Source organism: Delphinus delphis, chromosome 3 (assembly GCF_949987515.2).
Source record: "Delphinus delphis chromosome 3, mDelDel1.2, whole genome shotgun sequence".
Lineage (NCBI taxonomy): Eukaryota > Metazoa > Chordata > Mammalia > Artiodactyla > Delphinidae > Delphinus > Delphinus delphis.
This window is the reverse complement of record NC_082685.1, coordinates 68,440,682-68,464,855: the sequence shown is the minus strand read 5'-3', so window position 1 is coordinate 68,464,855 and position 24,174 is coordinate 68,440,682. Positions and strand designations below refer to the sequence as shown.

At 40.5% G+C, this 24,174-nt stretch overlaps 1 protein-coding gene across 1 annotated transcript; it reads right to left on the bottom strand.

Moving 5' to 3' along the window:
- Positions 1 to 1,041: 1,041 nt before the first annotated feature.
- C3H5orf63 (chromosome 3 C5orf63 homolog) lies at positions 1,042 to 22,454 on the bottom strand. Its single transcript, XM_060006962.1, has 4 exons — positions 22,398 to 22,454; positions 6,699 to 6,819; positions 2,546 to 2,602; positions 1,042 to 1,903 (listed from the first exon to the last, which is right to left on the bottom strand). Exons 2-4 carry the CDS (start codon positions 6,810 to 6,812, stop codon positions 1,727 to 1,729), a joined length of 348 nt encoding a protein of 115 aa, XP_059862945.1. The 5' UTR covers positions 6,813 to 6,819; positions 22,398 to 22,454; the 3' UTR covers positions 1,042 to 1,726.
- Positions 22,455 to 24,174: the final 1,720 nt, after the last annotated feature.

The following is a 24,174-nucleotide window of genomic DNA, read 5'->3' as shown; positions in this document are numbered from 1 at the left end:
ATATTCAAAGGGGAGGGAATACAAGGGTAATGGTTCATTGGGGTCACCCTAGAATTTTGCCTACCACAGGGCTCAATGAATATTTACAAAATCAAATAAGATGTGTTCCAAAAATTTATAAATTAGAAACAATGGCATTCAATTGTAAGATTTTTTTTTTCCTATTGTTACTTTGGAGGGCTTTTAAAGTTGTTTCTTAATTTGTTTCTTAATTTGGATCCACAATGGTTAAGAATGCTTTACGTGAGATAACACGAGGCCCCTGCAGGGAACCCAGGTAGTACAAGATATTTGGGATGGGTGCCAAGACCTGGTCTGATATCTGACTGTCTGTGTGACCTTAGCTAACTTCCTGAAACTCTCTGAATGTCAGAGTCCTCTTTAGGTATAAAATGAGGGGGGCGGGACTAAACAATGTCTAAGGTTGGCTAGCTTTAAAATTCTCTAATTTCTAAGACTAACTCATACTGATAAAATTAAAAACTAGCTAAGTGAATCACACTATCCAAATTCATTGAAATAGGTCTCAAAAGAATTTCATTACAGATGAAATTGCAATGATGCAATTTTAAGAGGAAAAGGCAGTTTTGTTTTTAAATGAATCCATTCCTCTATTGGCTGAACCTGACTAAATACAAATAAGAGTACACAACTACATTTTTAATACTTTACATAAAATGGTGAAGAATATTTTTTCTTTAGATGACATATCTGTTCAGTTATGGTCAGATGTGAATTTTCCCCAAGATATTAAAACTTGATAGAACCACTGTCTTAAAAATAGCTGAATTAACTCAATTGATGATAACTGAAAAACTATCAAAGGCAGTACTCAAATATTACAAATCACTTTACTGACTACCTGTAAAGCACGTTGAGATTCTTATATACATTTTGGGGTTTAAGTCTTTTGTTTTTCTCAAACGAAGTGTCTTTGGCTAGGATAATTATTCTCTTCTATCCAAAAAAAAAGAGCTCTAATTTTAAACAGGTATTATTAAATTCCTCTGAGATAGACTTCATGCAGATGTATTTGTTAAAACATCCTTTTATTGACTGTGCACAGTTATTAACAATTCACATTTCACTTTATCTACCAAGTGGAAGAACATTTATTCTTTCATTAAAAAGTTAAGCCCTGGGCTTCCCTGGTGGCGCAGTGGTTGAGAGTCCGCCTGCCGATGCAGGGGACACGGGTTCGTGCCCTGGTCCGAGAGGATCCCACATGCCGCGGAGCGGCTGGGCTCGTGAGCCATGGCCGCTGAGCCTGCGCGTCCGGAGCCTGTGCTCCGCAACGGGAGAGGCCACAACAGTGAGAGGCCCGCATACAGCAAAAAAAAAAAAAAAAAAAAAAAAAGTTAAGCCCTTAGGGCAGCAACAGGGTCACAGAGCATTTTTCCTATAAACGGCTCTGTCCAGTGAATGTGAAATGCTTCCATACTAATACAAAGGAGAAAAATAAATAAAACAAGTAGATTTCTCCCGCCTTCCATCATCCCCTCCCTGCCAACACACTCCTCTTATTTTATAAAATGCCAACAGGTAAACAGTTCCCACATTGGTACTTCCATTAATCACAAGAGGAATATTACCATTTATTTGGCACCACTGAGTTCAGAACATCCTTAGAGCTGTGTGAAAGTGGCAAAAGGAGCATGAGGCCACAGTCATTTCCTCAGGAAAATGAGTTCTGGACAGAGAGGGTGGAAAATCCTGAGGGCGTTCATCAGCCTCCCGCACCTTGCTGCTCAAGTTTCTGGAGCTGTTTTTCAAGTTTTGAGACGTCTACTCGATGCATCATCAGAAACTGGCCATTCAAATGAAAGACGGGGATGTCAAATTTATATCTGTCATACCAAGCAGAGTTTTCTGGAAGTGTGATGTCCACCTCCTGTAAAATAAACTGAAACAGAGAGAGACTAAAGCTCTAGATTTCAGAGAACATGGAACAACGCAACGGCTGTAGTGACAAACTGATCCCCAGACTGCTTCTAATGCTGAGAGGTTTTTACTGTTGTTGTTTGAGGTCCACAGTCAGCTAATGACCCTGAATTCCATAACCTGATTGATTTCTTTACATTCCCTAATTTTGCTACTTTTCTGTTACATCTGTTAGGTTCAGCATCCAGGTACTACTCAGTTCCCAATGAAATAAACAATGTCCCAACTGGGAAGCTGCCTGAGAATCAAGAAAGACATGTTTTGGCTGTAAGATTGGGAAAGGTGTCATGGTTTGCTACAGGAAAACACTTTCATGGAAATGACAACATAAGATAAAAGGAATAGGGACAAAAACTTAACAGAAGGCCCAAATGCTGTACCTGCTAGTTAACTTTGACTCATTTTAAGAGTCAGAGTAAGAAAACCAGTACTGCTCAGAGAAAAACACTTAGGTGTAATGACTTTTATGGAAATCAGCACTAAAATCTCTCTCAAGAAAATTTAAATGAAAAAATCATTCAATCTCTTAAAGGATCCAGGCAGACACTTTATACTACATACAGTATCTATTCCATATACATAAAGCCACACTGTATTATATTACCCTGTTTTTATAAGGCTCCAGTACTTCCTTGGCTTCATCACAAAGGGGGCACGGATCCTACAGGACGAAAAAAGCCATTAAACCCAAAGAATGGCATTCAGCCTGACAAAAACCACAAGAAGCAGATTATACTTATTTTAAAGGACAGTTTTCTACCACGTTATACTGTTTTATTTTCCAAAGCAAAACACTGCCACAGAATCTTATAAATAGCTAGTATTTCATGGTAAATGGGCTTTCAGCATTTTTTAGTTGTGTTTTGATTTTTCTTGACAAATAAATCTATCTACTAAATGTTGATGCTTATATTTGTTACACATATATGTGTGTATATATATGTACACACAATACATTTAGATGCTTACAGTTTTTTGTTACTGCCTTCATCTAATTGATATCTAGGAACATTATTTTCCATATCATTTATAGTCCTAGGGCTTTGTCCTTCCTAGGTCAGGAGCACCTTCCAGGCCTGGCTGACATCACCAGAATGTCTTAAAGTCTGTTTTGATTGGGGGGCACTGAGATTTGCCAGCCTGTTTTTCTGTGTTTTGGTTTTGTTTTTGTTTTTTTTGGCCGCGCCACACGGCTTGCAGGATCTTAGTTCGCCGACCAGGGATTGAACCCGGGCCCATGGCAGTGAAAGTGCAAAGTCCTAACCACTGGACTGCCAGGGGATTCCCAAGCCTGTTTTTCCTAATAACCCATTGGGATGGAGTTAGATAGTGATCGTCCCATCTTTAAAAGGGAAAAATCTCTTTACTTTGGGTGATGATTGTACCAACTCTTCAATGTTTCGTCAGTTTTCTCATTACAAGTGTCAGCAGTAGGTTTCCCAGACTAACTCTCCACCTTAGGAGCAAGCGAGTTTTAGTGCCCGTTGTTGTTTGCACCCTAACCATCTAGAGGAGAAGTCTGCCGAGAATGCTGTGGATCACTGGCAGATTTTAAAGGCTTCTCAGGCCTTGACTCAATGAACAGGTACTACTGTAGGTTCTCTTGTATGAGCTAAAAATAGATTCAACATTACTGATGCTTATATAAAACCTGCTTTTTAACATGACAGGAAAAGATGAGCTGTTATGGAGGCCCTTCCTCCAGCTTAACTCACCTTATTTTGAAATAAGAACCTGGATCATCAAAAGACAGTTTTCCTTCAGAAAGGTCCTTCTGGCCGTATTTTTCTGCTTCAGGGCTCATTATGTTATTTTAGCATTATCGATAAATAGATTATGGATAGTCTGTGACTTTTAAAAAATTTATTTATTTATTTTTGGCTGCGTTGGGTCTTTGTTGCTGCGGTGGGCTTTCTCTGGTTGCAGCAAGCGGGGGATACTCTTTGTTGCAGTGCACGGGCTTCTCATTGTGGTGGCTTCTTTTGTTGCAGAGCACGGGCTCTAGGCACGTGGGCTTCAGTAGTTGTGGCGCATGGGCTCAGTAGTTGTGGCGCACGGGCTTAGTTGCTCTATGGCATGTGGGATCTTCCCGGACCAGGGCTCCAACCCATGTCCCCTTGCATTGGCAGGCAGATTCTTAACCACTGAGCCACCAGGGAAACCCAGTCTTTGATTTTTAAGATAACCACGTTAAAATTCTCTGAGAAAGTTTCAAAAAGTCAAGAGAGGATCTTAAAAGCAAAACAAGAACCAGTGAAATTGCAGAAGTACCAAATTTGGTACTATTTGCTTTTATAATAAAAAAAAAACTTTAGTAGAGCTAGGATCAGGTTTTTTATTTTATTTTTTTAAAACACAGAGAACGGGAATTCCCTGGTGGTCCAGTGGTTAAGACTCCATGCTTTCACTGCTGTGAGCCTGGGTTCCAACTCTGGTTGGGGAACTAAGATCCCACAAGCTGTGCAGTGCAGCCAGAAACAAAACGAAACAAACAACCCAGGGACTATGGAAGTCTGGGCAAATTATCACGTTTGTATATATTTTTATGAGGAAAGGTCATCAAATTTTAAAGAAATCTATGAGCTGAAAAATGACAAGACCCAGTGGTCTGGAACACTTGTACATCCTTGTCTAGGATTTTCAGTGGTGCCAATACAGCACTTATTTACCCTATCCCTGAATTGTAGTGGACATTTGGTGGGTTGGCTGTCTACCACCCATTCCCCTTTCTTGTAGCAAGAATGCTGTGATTTTGCCTTACAGAACTGCTCTCAGCATGTGGCTGGCTCCTCCCTGAACGGGGGTGGAACACCTGATTTAGGCTGAGGCATCCAGCACATCATAGCCCTTCGACTACAAATGGCTCAGGGATCGGCCAATCAGAGCCAAAGGATAGTGTGAGGGTTTTGCTGGAGTTTCTGTAGATACCTGAAATGTGAGATCTGAGGCTTGGGATCGCTGCAGTTATCCATATGAAGAGCCAGAGTGTGAACTGATTTAACCTAGAGAATGCAGTGCTGAAGAGACTGGTAATGTGCTTAAGTCTCAGAATCAAGCTACTCCTGAAACCAGACTAATGCATAAAATCCTTTTTTTGTTTAAGCCACTCTGGGTAGTACTTTCTGTTATTTATAACTGAAAGAGACCTGATACTGTACTTTTTCTTTCAGAGGACTGTGAACTCCGGGAGGTGAGAATAATGTCTTATTATATGTCTAATGACACAAATGAAGGGTTTGGTACAAATTTTAAGCTGAATGGAAGATTAGTGTGTTTTGCTTTGGCACATGTTTTTGGCTAACTTGGCTGTTGTTCAAACTGAAAAATAGTGCAGAATAGTTAGGCTGAGTGAGCACCATTAGCCTTAAGGGATTATTTTATTTTTGTGGTTAATTTTCACATACATTTCTCATATGTAGACACAAATGATGAAATAGTTTTGTTCCATAATAATGCAATATATACTTATGAATATGAAAAGTAAAGATTAACTATTTTCAATAAATTTTTAAAAGACTTAAACTTTGTTATTAGATAACTGTCAGATATATTCAAATTGCTAAAATGTCTGAAATCTGAAAAAAATCTATCAAACAAGAGACCTTTTTTGTTTGAATTGCAGTATTATTCATTAAAGGTAATTCTATTACCCTGAACTTTATTTCCTTTTTGATTACAAATCACACAAAGTAATGTTAACTAGCAAAAGGAAATCCATAATGTTTGTCTTATAAATTTTAGAGGAAAAAGCTCTTAAAAATTTAACCTTGCTTTATAGCTTAAAACCAGTGTTAGGGGTAAGAAAATAAGTACAGTCAGTCCATTATTTGTGGATTCTGTATTTGCGAATTCATCTATTAGCTAAAACTTATTTGTAACCCTAAAATCAATACCCAAGTTTTTGTAGTCATTCACAGACATGCAGGTGCATAGAGCAGCGAAAAATTTGAGTTGCTTAAAGTGCACATTTCTGGCTGAGGTGGGACAGGATGATGCTCTGCCTTCTTGTTCCAGCTCTCATACTGTAAACAAGTGTCCTTTTCTACTTAGTGCCACTCTTTTTGCATTTTTGTGCTTTTTCTTGGTTATTTTGCAATTTAAAATGGCCCAAGCATAGTGCTGAAGTGCTGTCCAATGTTTCTAAGCATAAGAAGGCTGTGATGTGCCTTACGGAGAAAATACTTTGTTAGATAAGCTTTGTTCAGGCATAAGTTACAGTGCTGTTGGCCCTGAGCTCAGTGTTAATGAATCAACAATATATGTTAAATAAGATGCCTTTAAACGGAAACACACATAAAACAAGGTTATGTATTGATCAGTTCAAAAATGTTGTGACCAGAAGCTCATAGGAACCTAACCCTATATTTGCCCTAGGAGCAGTGGTTCAGTACTTGCTAATTCAGTGTTTGTGGTGACTTTATAGAACATGACTATCACAAATAATAAGAGTTGACTATATTTCTAAGTGATACACTTGTAAACACCTGATAGTGCTTTTCTTTCAATGTATGGATCAGATGACGATTAAATATATTAATTTACCTCCTGATAACAGTGACACAATGAAGTATCTGGGTAGGATAAAGAGTTACCACTATTGTAACTGGAACTGAAAAATTGAGGAGCATGTCTGAAGAAAATATATACCATTGCTTTCCTTTCAACATTTTTCCCCTTTCTTAAATGTACAACTTTCTTCACCCAACATTTTAATCCTTTATGTTTTTAAAGTAGTGATTTTACTTTTTATTCTGTACCTTTGTGAATAAGGTTAGCACAGGCAGAGCAGTCTTGGAGGCAGATAGATTTCTCAAGAGCAGTTGAAAGGAGTGTTTGGCAAGTTGCATGCTATTTCCTTGAAACCAGAGCATCTTAATTCTGCCAAAAGAAAAAGAGACAGTAAACTTATGTGCCCTAGACTTTGCTCTTTATAACAGAAACAGTAAGCTGCAAATCTATGATGGAATTTGAAGACTTCAGATGTGCTTCTTGGTGTCCAGGAGTGTCAGAGAGGCCAAGATGTTTGGCAAGTCTTCATGATGCCTCAATATTCACTGTATTCCAAATTTAGAATTTAGAATGGGAAAAAATCCAAATGTATGGATTAGTTGTATGTCTAATCACTTGGTTTCTGTAAGCAAATTCCATGGGTTTGTTAATTAGAATAAAAAATTAAATTTCACCTGCAGATTTTGCTAGCATCCTGATGGTCCCCTAAAATGTGGGAAGTTTCCTGAAATGGTTTTTATTCACAGAGATACCTTATCTTATAGGTAAGCATTCAACAATGCCCAGCCACCTTCATGGTAAAGGAGATAGTAAGCAAGAAGCACAAGTCTGTACCTGAAGGTTAAGGCTATTACTTACAAGATTTATGCCCCTCTGCTGCAAGAGGTGGGGAAACACAGAGCTGTCCTTAGAGGAACTTATAGGGGAGGTTAGGCTGAGTCAACCTGTCAAAAACAAAAATCTACTCAGCTTTTCTAAGAAGTATTTTAAAAGGAGATGGTCATCATTTTTTAAAACATCCACAAATGTACTAGTGTTTCTACTGGAGATATTCCAATAAGAACAGCTTGGTAATAGCAGCATGTCAAACACTAGGCTTTGAAGCTCTCTCATCCTGCTACTTTGCTCGACATAAGACACCCTACTTATTCCTAGGTATTCTACTGAGCCTCCAGCTTTGTCCTTTAAACTACAGATATGATGATTTCACTTTTAAAACACATATGCACTGTTGACTTTATCACTTATCAATATTCCTTGCATGAATTCATTCCTGATATCTTCATTTCTTAACTTCTCTTTATCTCTCCAACTTCATCTATCAGTTTCCCCTCCCTTATCTTGGCAACTTGCAGCACAAAGATTCTCTTTCTGTTCCTTGAATAACCAAAGATCATTTCTTCATCAGGATTTCTGTACTTGCTGTTCCTCTGCATGAAAAACTCTTAAGTAGCTTCTCATCTGGCCTGGGCTTATGTCACCTCCTTAGAGATGCCTTAGTGACTACCTTACCAATGTGGGCCAGTCCACCACTCTTCTTCCTCATATCTTGCTGCAGTTTTCTTTTATCCTTCACTATCTAAAATTATTTCTTTACCTATATGTCCCCTCTACTACAACATGAGTTCCATAGGAGCAGACACTTGTTCACCCCAATATTCCCGAGCATCTACAATTAACCCGGTACATAGTAGGTGTTCAAATAGTTGTTCGAATGTTAATAGTACTGGAGTGAGCCTTTCCCTCCATCTTTAGTCTCACCTCTAACCCTGATCAGACACTCAGTGTGCACAGCAGTCACTATGTGGGCGGATCTCATATCCTAACTAAAAGTCAGTGCTCCTCACGGTGTCCACAAGATGCAGGCCAGGGTGCTGCAGCTGGTCCCAGCCCCTTCACCACCACCTTGAATCTCCTCCTGCTCTGCTCCAGAGAGCGTGCCTGTAATAATTATGTACTAATCTCTACTGGTGAGCAGGCTTCTCAGCATAAGATTAGCTTTAAACTCATTTCAAACAGAATGATATGACTTTAGAGAAAAGCACTAAATCCATATCAAAAAAGAGTAAGGAAGACGGGACAAAAGGATTGGATTCTGATCTGTGAAAACTATAATCTTTCCTTCTCTCTTAAATCCTTAGTCTTCCACTTCTCCCTGGATCTCCCTGCTAACTAAATGGTCCTGATAATGCATAAAAAAGGAATGTGATAAAGATTTTGCAAGGACCCAGCATTATTCTAAGGAGGAAAATGGATCTAAACAATTTCACAATATGCTGTGCTGCTTTCAACTAAGTGATAAGCCCTGGTATACATATGTTCCATAAATTCAGCAGAACCAACAGTCCAATAGGTGAATGTGGTTGGAGACAATAGCTTCCAAACATGGCTCTGTCTACAGAGGATATAAAGGAAGGGGAGGGCTTCCCTGGTGGTGCAGTGGTTGAGAGTCCACCTGCCAATGCAGGGCACGCGGGTTCGTGCCTCGGTCCGGGAGGATCCCACATGCCGCGGAGCGGCTGGGCCCGTGAGCCATGGCCGCTGAGCCTGCGTGTCCGGAGCCTGTGCTCCGCAGCGGGAGGAAGGGGAAGTATCAATGGAATGCTAGCCATGTTTACGACAGGTAGAAATTTCTGCATCGTTGGTTTTGGCAAGGCCTTACGCCAACAGTGGCACACCCTCCTAGGGTATGAAGTTAAAGAAATTGTATAAAATGAAGGAGAAAGAAAATTTTAAAAATCAGTTTTGTGAGAGTAAAGGTAGAAAGATAGCTCTTGGAAATGAGAAAGAGCAGGCTATCTAAGGCAGTGACCTAAGGTTACAACCAGGACAGTGAACGGCAGCTGTGTGCTTTTGGTGGAGGGATTTAAGATTTATTGATGTCAGGCTGGTAAGGAATGGAAAACTTACTGCTTTCACCTAACTGAGTTGAGACTGAGGTGTTAAGGCTTTTGTTAAAAAAAAAAAAAATTCACATTCACAATGGAAATCTGCTTCAGTATTTCCAACATGACGAAACACAGCATGTGGTCTTGGTTGCAACCAAGACAAATAAAACCTGTCAGAGTAAACAGAGTTGCTCTTCTTTCCAGATTTGCTAGAATACTTGTTCAACCAACCCAAAAAGCTAAGTAAAGTCTTCAGAGATGCCACAACCATCTTGTTTAAAACTAGTTCTCTTTTCCATGTTAGTCTCTATTTCTCCTTTTTTAAATATGTATTTAATCACTTAAACATGGCACATTTGTTTACTGAGAAATGCATTAGCATTATGCAATTTTACTACCTGCATATTTTCCAAATGCTCTAGCGCACGAGGACACGTGCGTTTTACCATATTGTTAAATTAACTTATTTCTTTGTTGGCACTGTATTATAAAATTATATTAGAGTCTGATACAAAAAAGAATTCCCATACCTCTCCTAGGCAGAAATAAGATATTATGGCTAAAGTTCTGAACACTGGAGTTCACTTTGTTCTAGAAATAAAAAGTAAAATGAAAAATGATACACTCCAACTGGAACACCCCAAACCCTAACACCACTGCTGTCAATGTCACAGTCACCCCATCATGCTTTCTTGAAGTAAAATCTTAATATTGGCTACGCTGACAATGTGACATTTTCATTAGTTCTATTATTTTTGAACAGTATCTCAGCACTATAAGAAATACTCTGAAAGGTGGTCTATGCCTGTTGGCTCATGACTGTGGGAGGACAGCACCATTTTGATTATGTCACTGAATTTAGTCATGAAGTGTGTGTCCTTACTATACACAAAGACACAATTTTATCCTCTGTATTTTGTTACATGCCTCTGTGATATGAGCAAAAAGAGATGTGTTCATAATATCAAAGAAGCACAATTGGGTCACCTTTGTCACAGACAAAAAAAAAAGCATAACACTGGATTTAGAATGTGCCTAAAACAAATTCCACAGCCTAACAATAAAGATGGTGACTCCTGCTGTTTCAAGTCCACTGCCGCTCAGAGGCATGGATCACCCTGAAAGAGAAAGGGAATGCTGGCTTTTCAACAAAACTGAGGCCGACTTCAGTGGTCTTTATGGCAGAATCAAATAACAACATGGAGGAGGACTCACTGGACCAATTCAGCCCTCCTTGAAGCAAGATATAGAATTTTCCCTGCGAAGCACTGAAGGACATACCATTAAAACAACTGATTATTGCATAGAAGGAAGCCAGGGTCATTTGAGCCTTTATTAAGGATTATTCATTTCTTGCATGAGGAGCCGCCCAGGCTATGGCTGCACATCACTTATGTGGGGTTCTTGGATTCTTCAAATGCTGTGTGTGTCTCATTAGAAGGGAAACAACATTGTTCTTGCTTGAGTAGAGACACTGACCTTCACTGACCAGAATTTTTATTCATATGAAGAGTCCTTGAGCACACCAAATCTCCAAGCTCATATGATCCCTCATCAGCAAGCTGCAGTGTTCTTAGCTCATGTGCAAAATCAGAAAGTTTATATAAACTCAGGTACTGCCTTCATTATTAACAGATAATGTTGGAGCTTCTTCACAAGAATACAATGTAAATTTAATGCTGAGCGGACATTAACCAAACACTATTACCGTCACTCTCGCTGAACCTGTGTTCCAGAAAGAGAGGCTCAGGGCTTCCGTCCCGTCCTTTATGCCATGTGAGATGTTAAGTGCTCCATTTCACATTCTTTACCATCTAAGTACAGCATTCCTATTTTTACACAATGACTAGAAACACATGCGCGTGCACACACACACAACACATCCCTCTCTTGGGAACAAAATCCATTATTTTAGATTACTGAAAGTTTATGTAATGAGGTGAGGTTGCTCTTAGGGGACTCATCTGGGTCACTGGGCTCTACCTAATCCAGGGAAACAGGGACAAATGATGCCTCCTCAGTGGTCTTATATGCTTTTGGTCAGTCAGCTGTGTCCAAACCTCCCTCTCTCCCAAACAAGTGAGAGCCTACCCTAGGATCTTGGGTCCAAGTGTGGAGCCAAGAGTGACAAGGACACGCAGCATATAGAGACACAATCAAAGCTGCAAATTGAGCAGATACTTTGAGGTGTCAATTCCAAGGGGCTAAGCAGGGTTAGAATTAGGCTACAGAACAGAAACAGAGGGTAGGGGGTGGAAGGCAACCTGGGGCGGGGCCCTCACTTCCTGCGTGCGTGAGATCTCAGGCGCTTTTTCAGCACCTCAGCCACAGCAGTCAGGGTACCCGGCCAGGGGAACTGCCAAGGAGGTAGCACCAACTCAGACATGATATTACAACAAGGATCCCCAGCTCACCACCCACCTGTGGGCCCACTTGTACATGGCCTCATGCTCAGCTTCATTCTTTCTTTTTTTTAAAAATAACATAACATTATATTAGTTTCAGGTGTAAAACATAATGATTTGATATTTGCATACATTGTGAAATGATCACCACAGCCTCGCCTGGCTATGCATTTGGACTGCTGATTTGATCCCACATAACACATGAAACCCTGAGCAGACATACCCTGCATGTCCACTCCATTCCCTGCAGCTTCTACTTCCAGGCTTCAGTGCCAACAGGTTTACCACATGGGGGGCAGAGAAGCCTGTAGAGAATCAGTCCCAGAAAGGAATGACTGGTCATATGAGTTCCTACAGACAAAACCCCTTTTTATTTTTTTTTAAATTATTACCATGACTGTGGGGTTTCCAAGTATCTGGATGTCTCTACTACACTGTTTGAATGCAATGGGTGCTCTGTTGATTTGCATTCAACACACTGATTTGTGCAAAAGTTTTCTAACTATTTGAAGTGTGGGTCTGGCCTAACCAGTAAGATTATAATTTCACTGAAGGTATATGGCATTTACATATCCATCACTTGGTACATACACTCTGCCCCCATATCCCCCCCCCACCGCTTCAAATTCTTAGCAAAATAAGCCATTATTGCTTTTTCTTCATCCTGTCTGGTGTTTAGTCCATTTCTTTCCCTCCAAATAAAACTCTCACATGGAGAAATCAACTCCACATTCTGGATACAAGCAACAAGAATTATAGAGAGATGTACTCCAGCAGATTCAGGAGGAGGGAGTTAAATTCCTCACTGAAACAATATAAATACAAGAGAGATCACAACAGCGACATCCAATGGGCAACTTTAAATGTCATAAGAGAAAGGAAGAGTACTGTGGGCTGAGATTGCAAGTGGTTTCACGAGAGAAGGATCCTAAATCATGTTGGATTTCGATACGTAGAAAAAGGGGAAGCATTCCGAAGCCCGGGTTAGACACAAAGGCATGAAGTAGGAATGCTGTGGCCTTTTGGATGGGAGCCAATGAAGGGTTTTAAACGAGAGTGATGTGATAAAATCGGTGTTTTAGGAGATTGATCTGGCAGCAGCGAGCAGGATGGCTGCAAAGGAGAGAAGAATGGTGACGGGAAAGAGTTCAATTATGAAAATCCAGGTGTGGGATGAGATCATTCATTCAACAATTACCTACTGTTTTCCATGTCTTAGATACTCATAGGTACTGGGTTCAGTGGTGAACAGAAAAGTCAGGTCCCTGGCCTCATGGGGTCCATATTATAGGGAAGTTAAAGAGACTCTTTTATGTCTCTCAACATCAGACAGTGGTAAGCGGAGGGGAGGGAGTGAAACAAGGTGATGTGATGGTGACTAAGGCAGGTCCTTTAAATAAAATGCTCTGAGCAGGTGTCATTTTTGCTGAGGCTAAAGGCTGAGAAGGTACAAAGATCTGAAGGAAGAGCATTTTGGGGAGAGGGAACAGTAAGTGCAGACTCTGGGGTAAGGACAACCTTGACTTAGTGGAAGAAACAGAAAGGACCATGTGGCTAAAGCACAGTAAGCAAGGGGAAGAGTGGAGGAGACACATCAGTGGGGGTTGGATCACCTAAGGCCTCACAGGCGATGTTAGAGAACTGAGGTTCTATTTTCACACAGTTAGATTTAGAGGAGGGAAGTGATGGGTCTCATGTACATTTTATATTTATTTATTTAAAAGATTTTTTTTTTGATGTGGACCATTTTTAAAGTCTTTATTGAATTTGTTACAATATTGTTTCTGTTTTATGTTTTGGTGTTTTGGCCACGAGGCATGTGGGATCTTAGCTCCCTGACCAGGGATCGAACCCTCACCCCCCGCATTGGAAGGTGAAGTCTTAACCACTGGATCACCAGAGAAGTCCCTCATGTACATATTAAAAAGATGACTTTAATGCTGTATGAGAATGGATGTCAAGAGTGGAAGCAGGGACCCAGTTAGGGGCTACTGCCGTAGTCCAGGTGAGAAAGGAGGGTGGTGTGGACAGGGCCAAAAGGACCTGCCAATGAACTGGATATGAGGAATTAAAAATGACAGTAAGGACTATTCTAGTTTTGGTTTTGAGCTGCTGGGTGAGGGCCATTTACTAAAATGGCAGCTGAGGCAGGAACAGATTGAGGGATGTATGGGTCTGGGAGCTCAGTGAGGGACAAGCTGAGACTCAAGCAGAAAGTCGCGTGTACAGGTTTGGTAGTCAGGAGAGAAACCAGGGCTGAAGATAAAATTTCGAGACTCCCTCAGTTTAAGGGCTGTAATTACACCTGAGATCATGAGACCATCTAAATAGCAGAGAAAAAGAAGATGACCCAGGACAAATCTCTGAGGCTATCCAACATCAGAAGTTGGGTAGAGAGGAGCCAGCAAAGGAGGTAGAAAGGGTGGTGAGGTAGGAGGAAAATCAGAAAAGTGGGCCATCATGGAAGCCAACAGGAGAAAGTGTCTCCAGAAAGAGGGGAGTGGCCCACTGTCAAAAAGAGTGATAAGGGCTTGGACTAGAATAGGGGTAGTCAAAGAAGCTACCACAAATCAGATGAGATGCGTCTCATGTTGCTCCAAAAGAATGAAACCTGCCAACCAATGCCTACCCCTAAAATGAACTACCTTGTCTGACTCTTGCCTAATTTCACATCTTAAGTAAAAGGGGATATTTCTGAGGATGGAGGCAGTGGGGTAGGGGAGAAGAGTAAAAGCAAAATTTGGTTGGGTGTCTTAAAAAGAGATAATAAATGTAAAAATCATTGTATAAGTTAAAAAGCAGAATAGAGAAATAAGGCTTAACTATTTATTACTAAATAATACAAAAAATAAGGTATTGTTACTAATAATGATAATGATGATGTTTCTACTGACTGAAATGTGCTTTTACTGGCTCCAAAAGGAAGATTTAAAACTCTAGGCATAATAGTCTCAGAAATAGGGAATTGCAAAACTGAAAAATATTTCAAACAGAAATAGCTGAAAACTTCAGATTGTGAACATTACTTAAATAGGAATTCCTAAGACATGATATCACTGATTAAAGACGCAGCATATTTATCTTCTCCTAAGACTGAATACCTAGACCAGCAAATACCTCGGCACCAGGTATTGGCTTACCTTACTCAGGTCTCACATAGTTACAGAACAGGATACTGAAATTCAGTTTGCAAGGGGTAGAGGTTTCCCCTTGATAGGTTCTGAACAAAAGTCACTTCCCTTCCAGTTGCTCCTTCCCAATACTTGCCTTTATATTTTCAAGGAAGAGAAAATTCAGTACCACTATTATTTTACCAATGATATCTTCAACCCAACCCTTGTACATCAAAACAGAAGCTGCCTAGGCAGTGGTAAAGTTGGATTTATTAATAATCTTTAAAGACAAAACTTGTTCCAAAGTATTTTTGAATAAATTGTATAGAGAGGTCAAAGTAAATTTAAATGAACATAGTTCCCATGAACTCGTCAGGGGAATTAAGCACAAATGGTATGATTCTTCATCTAGAGCTTTAAAGTTACTCTTTCTTACAGAGTTTCAGTTGGAATTCAGCATGTTTGAATTCCTGGGTGCATTTCTGTGTGCAGATTTCATAAATATAAACCCCAAAGGCAGGCAATTCCACTAATTTGTTCTCTGATGCTAGGCAGTTCCTCATCTCTTTAAGCCTGTTTCATCAACTGTAAAATGGAAATACAACCCCCGTCCTGTTCTGTCGTTTTAGAGACTAGGAGAAACTCTGCACGTAGGCTCTGCTTTTTAAATATCTTCCAGATCAGAGAAGGGGAAACCACATACAGAAGAAATGCCATGGTAATAACTCAAGACGTCAAAGGTCTCCAAAGAAAGGCTTGGAAGTAGTTACCTGTAGGAGTCTAAAATGCTAGGCCATTAAAAGAGGACCAACATTCATACACAGATCTGGGCAGAAGTGTAAACGGGCTTGCTCTTTGCAAACTCGCTTCTCTAGCTCCTCAGTCATAACTGGGAAGCCTTGGCATCAGAAAAGACCCAGCAGGAAAATGGGGGAGGCGACATTAGGGTGGCTGGACACTGATCTTGCAACTGTTTGAGCATCTGAGATGGAAAAGTGCCTCCGAAAAGGAAGAATAATGTGTTTCTTTCTTATTGATGGACACATTTAAAGAATGATTTTTAATGGCAGACCCTCATCATCTTGGCATTCTCCTCCATGTCCAGAAGTGCTGCTGTGTTTGCCTAGACCTATAGCAAGCTGACAAATGTGAAATGAAAGGGAGGAGGAATCTTCAGAGTAAGCAAGAGTTTGTTTTAGAATCTTTGGACCTTAGCAGTCACATTTTCCAGATCATTGCTTCAGAGGAGTCTACTTGGTAACGGGGTTGGTTTCCAAAAAAACATTCAGCTAAGAAAAATAAAATGAAGATGCTGATCAAGAACAGTAATATAGGGGCTTCCCTGGTGGCACAGTGGTTGAGAGTCCGCCTGCCGATACAGGGGACACGGGTTCGCGACCCGGTCCGGGAAGATCCCACATGCCGCGGAGTGGCTGCGCCCGTGAGCCATGGCTGCTGAGCCTGCGCGTCCGGAGCCTGTGCTCCGCAACGGGAGAGGCCACAGCAGTGAGAGGCCCGCATACCACACACACAAAAAAAAGAACAGTAATATACTGTTACTATATACTCCCTCTAGCACCCAGGGGTCCAAAGGGGATTCTGGACTAATTCTTGTTAACACAGTGGGGCTTGCACACACTGTAACCCTCCCCTTATCCTCAACCTTAAATATACTGACTCAGCATCTGGCCTAGGGCAGAGGCATATTCTGAATTCAGAGTGTGCAACAATGTTCAGTACTATTAAGACATAATGGCTGCTTTTCAATACGTGGTGCTGGGAAAACTGGACAGCTACATGTAAAAGAATGAAATTAGAACACTTCCTAACACCATACACAAAAATAAACTCAAAATGGATTAAAGACCTAAATGTAAGGCCAGACACTATAAAACTCTTAGAGGAAAACATAGGCAGAACACTCTATGACATAAATCACAGCAAAATCCTTTTTGACCCACCTCCTAGAGAAATGGAAATAAAAACAAAAATAAACAAATGGGACCTAATGAAACTTAAAAGATTTTGCACAGCAAAGGAAACCATAAACAAGACAAAAAGACAATCCTCAGAATGGGAGAAAATATTTGCAAATGAAGCAGTTGACAATGGATTAATCTCCAAAATATACAAGCAGTTCATGCAGCTCCATATCAAAAAAACAAACAACCCAATCCAAAAATGGGCAGAAGACCTAAATAGACATTTCTCCAAAGAAGATATACAGATTGCCAACAAACACATGAAAGGATACTCAACATTACTAATCACTAGAGAAATGCAAATCAAAACTACAATGAGGTGTTACCTCACACCCGTCAGAATGGCCATCATCAAAAAATCTACAAACAATAAATGCTGGAGAGGGTGTGGAGAAAAGGGAACCCTCTTGCACTGTTGGTGGGAATGTAAATTGATATAGCCACTATGGAGAACAGTATGGAGGTTCCTTAAAAAACTAAAAATAGAACTACCATATGACCCAGCAATCCCACTACTGTGCATATGTCCTGAGAAAACCATAATTCAAAAAGAGACATGCATCACAATGTTCATTGCAGCTCTATTTACAATAGCCAGGACATGGAAGCAACCTAAGTGTCCACAGACAGATAAAGAAGATGTGGTACATATATACAATGGAATATTACTCAGCCATAAAAAGAAATGAAACTGAGTTATTTGCAGTGAGGTGGATGGACCTACAGAGTCTGTCATACAGAGTGAAGTAAGTCAGAAAGAGAAAAACAAATACAGTATGCTAACACGTATATATGGAATCTAAAAAAAAAAATGGTTCTGATGAACCTAGGGGCAGGACAGGAATAAAGATGCAGATGTAGAGAATGGACTTGAGGACACGGGGAGGGGGAAGGGTAAGCTGGGATGAAGTGAGAGAGTGGCATGGACATATATACACTACCAAATGTAAAATAGATAGCTAGTGGGAAGCAGCTGCATAGCACAGGAAGATCAGCTCGGTGCTTTGTGACCACCTAGAGGGGTGGGATAGGGAGGGTGGGAGGGAGGCGCAACGGGGAGGGTATATGGGGATATATGTATATGTATAGCTGATTCACTTTGTTAAACAGCAGCAACTAACACACCATTGTAAAGCAATTATACTCCAATAAAGATGTTAAAAAAAAGACATAATGGCTGCAAAGCTGAAAGCCAAGAAAGCCTGAATAATGTGGTTGGGTTATATCATACATGAGGGCTTAATAGAATTTAAAAACCAATTTGAAAATTCCCTCATTCCATAAAGATAGCATTTCAGATGACGGCAAAATCATGCTAGTTCAAGGGATGGGAACAAAGTACATAAGGAATTATGCAGACTCCTCTCCACATTATCCTTCTTAACCAAAATAACCCATTCCCTTTGAAGGTATATCTGATACTTAATACTGACCCAGAAAGAAGGCAATTTCATTAAAACATCTTAGTCTTATTGTGCCCAGCTAGTAATGCCAGTTTCCTTGCTATTTAAAAAGCACACAACTTCATTTCCAAAAGTAACTGTTTGCAATTCAAACTCCATCCACCCAGGCAATGCCTTCCATTTGTCACTAATACTCCACCATTTCCAATTCATCTTGCCTAAGAGGCGCGTTATCCACATGACCACACAAGACCTGAAAGATGCTTCATTCATTTTTAGCCATTTTGTAGCAAATGACTTTGGAACATTTGAGATATTAAATCCAGCATTTCTTTGGACTTGTGACACTAATACCTGAATGTTGGGAACTATCCACTCTTGAGGTCATGCCTCAGCCACCCTCAGTTATGTGAGATTCTGCAATTCTCTGAGTCCTATTCTGTTACTTAAAACTTGTCACTGATAGAAAAATCTTAATATTTTGGAACTGGATGCCAAGACACTTTGGAGATTTCCCTTGCTTTATGGATAAAGAAACTGTTTTACCAAAGCTTTTTATACTGCAATTTTTTTCTCTATATTTCTCTTTGAACAGTGCCTATTTTTATGTATGATGAGACCAATACAGAATTCTCAGAACTACAAGGGACCTCCAAGTTCAACCCCCTTTTTCCAAAAAAAGTCTCAAAAAGTTTTATACATGAATCCTCAGAGTATACTGAATAACAGATATCACATTTTGTTTAAGATTTCATTTAAGGATGGAGAGAATGAGGAAAACTCTCAGCTTCGGATGGCAGAATTCTTTTACTATAAGAAAGAGGTTCTGATCTCTAAATCTAAGATGATACAGATTAACTTTATTTTCGAACTTGGAGAAACAGAGCTGAGTTTAGAATTCTCTCATTTTTTTTTTCCAGTCTATATCCTAAGATGCTTTGGCTGACTAAATTTCTATTAAATAACAGTATCCTTTCTCTTGGCTGACTAGAAGAACTACATGTTTTAAGAAGAAAAGAGTTTAAAAAATTATTCAGTCTTATGTCCTTCCCTCTGACTAAAGTAGAAGCCACTTCCCCATTATTTCATGATTAATATGAAAAAGTACAGGAACAATGAGAGGAAGTTCATCTGTTTCCAGTAGTAACATTCTGGTTTCTGTTGAAATTCCATTGGCAACAGAAGGAAGCAGCATATACCACATGCCTGCCCTATTACAATACACAAAGCTGTCAACTTTGAACTCTTTTGAAATGTTAGTAAAGTAGAAAAGATGATTGTGGGTTTCCTTCAATATTATTTGGGTAACCTAGCCTTAAAATAGTGAACAAACATAAGTCCTTTATCCTTAAGGCAGGACCAAATCAAGATATTAGTGGCCTAGGTAAGCTAATAATTTGGCATACCTTCAAATGGATACTTTTCAAATATTCACTCAACAGGTGTTTGGGTGAGAAGCTGGGCATGGCAGGCCTTGAGAGAGAGTGGAAAGGGGGCTGGTGGGGCCTTTTAGTTTGCATACTCTATTCAGTATAACAAAGACCATGCAAACTGATCAGGCTAGATCTCTTTGGAAGGCAGTTTGGTGACCATCTGTAGATTTTCAAATATGCCCTTCCCTACTCCAAGCTGTTTATCGAGGCATTAGTAACTGCAGCATTTATAACTGCACTGGTAGCTCCTTGAAAGGTTACTGTTTTATACTGTTTTCTCTACCTTGTTGCATTCCCAGTGATGCTTTCATACTCCTTATAGATCCAGCCTCCCTTCTATACCATGTACTGAGTGTTTGTTATGTGCCAGGCACCATGCCAGATACTAGAAATATAAAAGTGATTAAGATACTTTCCCTGCCCTTAAGGACACATCTTGGGTAGGGGAAAGATTTACAAACAAATAATACAATACCAAAGTGATGAAGCCTATAGCAGTAAAATGGTTATTACTAGATATTACTGGTAAAATGCTCTGAAATCCTTTCTTAAAATAGAAGGTATTTTGAATTTGCCTCTATCTCTGGAAATCTTATCTTGGGTAAGGATTGGAATGAAAAGAGAGTAATGTTTTCATGCCTCCAGTTCTCTGCGGCTGTAACTGAGATGGGAAGGTAGGGATGTGGAATAATATCTACGTGAAACTTAGCCCAAACCTTTCACTTTGCATATTCTTCCTCAAATAATTTTGTCTCTCAAACTTGCTATGTGATACTAGGCGAAGGATGAAGGAAGCTCACCTAGTCCCTGCTACCTGTGTAGCTACACATCCCTGGATCCAGATAGTTTCTCCCCTTCAAAATAATTGCAAACAATATTAAAACTGCATGCAGGAACTATTCCAGCTGGCTTTTGGCTTCCTCTGATGTACACTCCTTGAATAAAGCAGTGGCAAAATTAGATTTAAAATAAGGAACATAAAAAAAAAAAGTACTACTTGTACCAGATCTCTTCAAGGTCCTGCTACGTGTGAAACCCTGAGCCCTGGCATTAGAGTAACTAAATGCATCAGCCAGCTGGAGTATGCACATGTTATGAAATACAAAAACCTTAATAATAAAAAAAACCCTTATTTTGAAGGCATACTTCCACATTGCCTCTGGGTACTTAAAAGTCTGTGAGAACCAGGCATCTGGAATAAAATAGAAATACAGTCCAATAAATTCCCAAGTTGGAAAATCCTCCTATTTCCTTACCTGCCATCAATCCATCTAAAGAAAACCACATAGCCATATTTTCCTCCGATAAAGGAGACATAAAAATATTGATCCTTCCTTGGCAGGTAGCTACTACTGACCACAATAAGCACGAAGAAAGAAACTCTGCAGAGTCTGCCTTTCTAAAACACTAGCCCTGCCAACCTTAATTTTCACAACAGGACCTTTTTGGTTCCAGGCAATTCCTCAGCAGAACAGGACCCAGGTTATTAGACTACGACATTTCACACAGAACCATGATTAGTTCTGCCTTACCCCCAATATTACTATAACCACTCAGTATTTCCAGGGCACACCTCTTTTTCCAAGTGTTTTAAATCTCAGTGCATACAGCTGTAAATATTGGTAGACAGCTTCATAAGCATTTTCACACAGTATTCCTGAGATAATTAGTAAATGAGAAGACTGTGGCCTCTAATAGCCACTTCATCTTTAGCAGTCCCACACTGAGACATGGCTCTCATGGCTGCCTAACCAAGGTAATGTGTGGTTAAGGAGACGTGCTTATGCTGGGGAATGTGCTAGAAAGTGTGGGGGGCATAACAGATCTTAGACACTATCCCTGTCCTGGAGGAGCTGAGAACCTTGGGGTTTAGCTGGGCCATACTGTGGATTTAAGTGCTCTAAGATATAAAGTACGACGTAAAATACTTTCTGTTAAGAAACAAGAATAAAGATCTGCCAGGCAAAAAACTCCTTGTTCTTCAACAGAACAGCCTTAGAAACAGACACTTGCCTATTCATGTTAGTAGCAATTTAGTAGGGACTTTTTGTAACTCTGGACTTAGTTTAAAAAATTGTATGAGGGATATTTGTCAGGGGTGACTGACAAGGCTAAGTATTTGAGAACTGTACAGTCTCTGATTTATTCTCTCATGGTTCAGCACCCAGAGGGCTGCTTTTGCCCAACAAAGGCAGACAGGAAGTCCAGAGAGCCCCAGGACTCACAGTGCTCCTGCCAGCACCCACGATTAAACCTTTCAGCCCTCAATTAAAGGTCAACATGGTTGCTCAAAAATATTTATTTAAAAAGGCAGTCATCTCAGCCAGTCGAGATTATATTACCACTTCATAAAACTCGAATAAATCCGAAGCAGGGCATCTGTGAATCACGGAAGAAGCATAAAGTTGTGATGTTTTCTGCTTCCTCTTAAAAAGCTACCTTTTCCACCCGTGATTCTGTTCACTTCCCAGAGCGCCATCGCGCGCGCACACACACACACACACACACACACACACACACACACACACTCACGCTTATAATTTGCCCCCAGAGGTTCACGGATTTATGGCTCCCGGTTTAATTAAATTTCCGGTAGTGACAATCGAAATCGGCAGCGTGCGGCACAGTGTGGGGCTTCCGTGCCCCCCTCTCCAGCCCGCGTGCCGACTCCAGGGGGAACCCCGCGAGCGCCCAACTGCCGGCACCCGACCTCCGGCACCCACCTGAGCTCGGCTGCTCGGGTCGCCGCTTCCGCTGTGCGCCGGTACTTCCGCCCCGGCCGCCAGGCGCACGCCCCGCACTACCGCCCCGGCCCGCGGCCGGTCGGGCTGGCATCAGTGGATCCCAGGTCTGAGCCGATCGTCCCTCTGAAGGGTGGCCGCGCTTGGGCTGTTACGCATGAAAAGAGAGATACAAGAACCAAGGCCACACTGTTTTAAAAAAAAAGTCCACGGAAAAGTGACCTGGCATGTTTGGGAACCATTAATAACGAGCATCAGGTGTGAGAAAATAATGAGTAATACTCAAAACTAACACTTATTGATTGCTCACCATCAGCTTTACGTTCATAACTTGATTAATCCTGAGAATAATCCTATTAAGTATTGTTAGTACCATTTTACAGAAGAAGAAATGGAGGCTGAGTAGCTTGCCCTAGTTCTCAGAACTAGAAAATGGCAGAGTTGAGATTCCACCCCAGGCAGTCTGATGTCGGTATCCCTGAGCTTACCACTATGCACTCAGTATGTATTCAATGCTTTAAGAGAAGATACAAAACAAACCAAGGTCAGGAATGAATCCCCTAAACAAACCACATTGGTTATGTGATAACTTTTAGAGGGCACATCTAGAAAGTAGAGTTTTCAAATTCTAACTTTATCACTTCAACATGTGCTAACAAAAGAGGGGATTTTGTGACTGTCAACAGACTACCTATGATTATTTTGGAGTTGATACACTTTGATAAGACCTCATTTATCTGAAAAAAATTTAAAAAAGAAAAAAAAATCAATCGACAAATTATGCTCCACCAAACAGTTGCTGGTATGTTATCTTTAAAGAAGTTATCTTGGGTCTAGTTATGAACACCTTGGTGGTACATGCATAACTTTGTGGAGTGATAGAAAAGCTTCCTAGAAATGCAACTCCAAATCAGCTTCCAAATCTCTTTTCTTGTTGGAGAATAGAAATACTGTAAATTGGATTTATGACACCTGATTTCATCCACTGAACGAGAAGAATGACTCCACCCAAGGCCACCAGTGAAGGTTTTTAGCATTGGTTACTGGTAAATTTCTCCAAAGAGCCAAAAATTCACAAATTTTCAGAATTTGAATTTAATTAGTAAGAATTTCTTGGATTGTTCAGACCTCCTCATGATTGTTTTAATTGAGGGTGGAAGTCCCGTGAAATGGCTGGGCATCCCTGAGAACTCACTGTAATCGATGCCCAATCACTTTGGGAGAGCTTGGCTGAGTGCTGCGAGCCCAGAGGACCAGTTTACCTCTAGGTGTAAGACTCACAGTGCTGGGCATATGAGCTAAGCTTGGGAAAATGTCTGAAGTCTGACCAGGAAAAATTGTTGTCTCCAAAATTAAAAAAAAATCTGCCAAAGCAAAATTAATAAACATTGGGCTTCCCTGGTGGCGCAGTGGTTGAGAGTCCGCCTGCCGATGCGGGGGACGCGGGTTCGTGCCCCGGTCCGGGAGGATCCCACGTGCCGTGGAGCGGCTGGGCCTGTGAGCCATGGCCACTGAGCCTGAGCGTCCGGAGCCTGTGCTCCGCAACGGGAGGGGCCACAACAGTGAGAGGCCAACGTACCGCAAAAAAAATAAAAATTAATAAACATTTATTAATGGTTACAAACTGTAATACTGCGTCAGCTATATTAATTGCTGGATTCAGTGTTCAAAACAATTTCGTTATATTTGAAAGCAGTTTTTAGATGAGATGCTCTTCCTGAGGGAGAGTTCTTAAATATACATGATGAGTGTTGAGAAA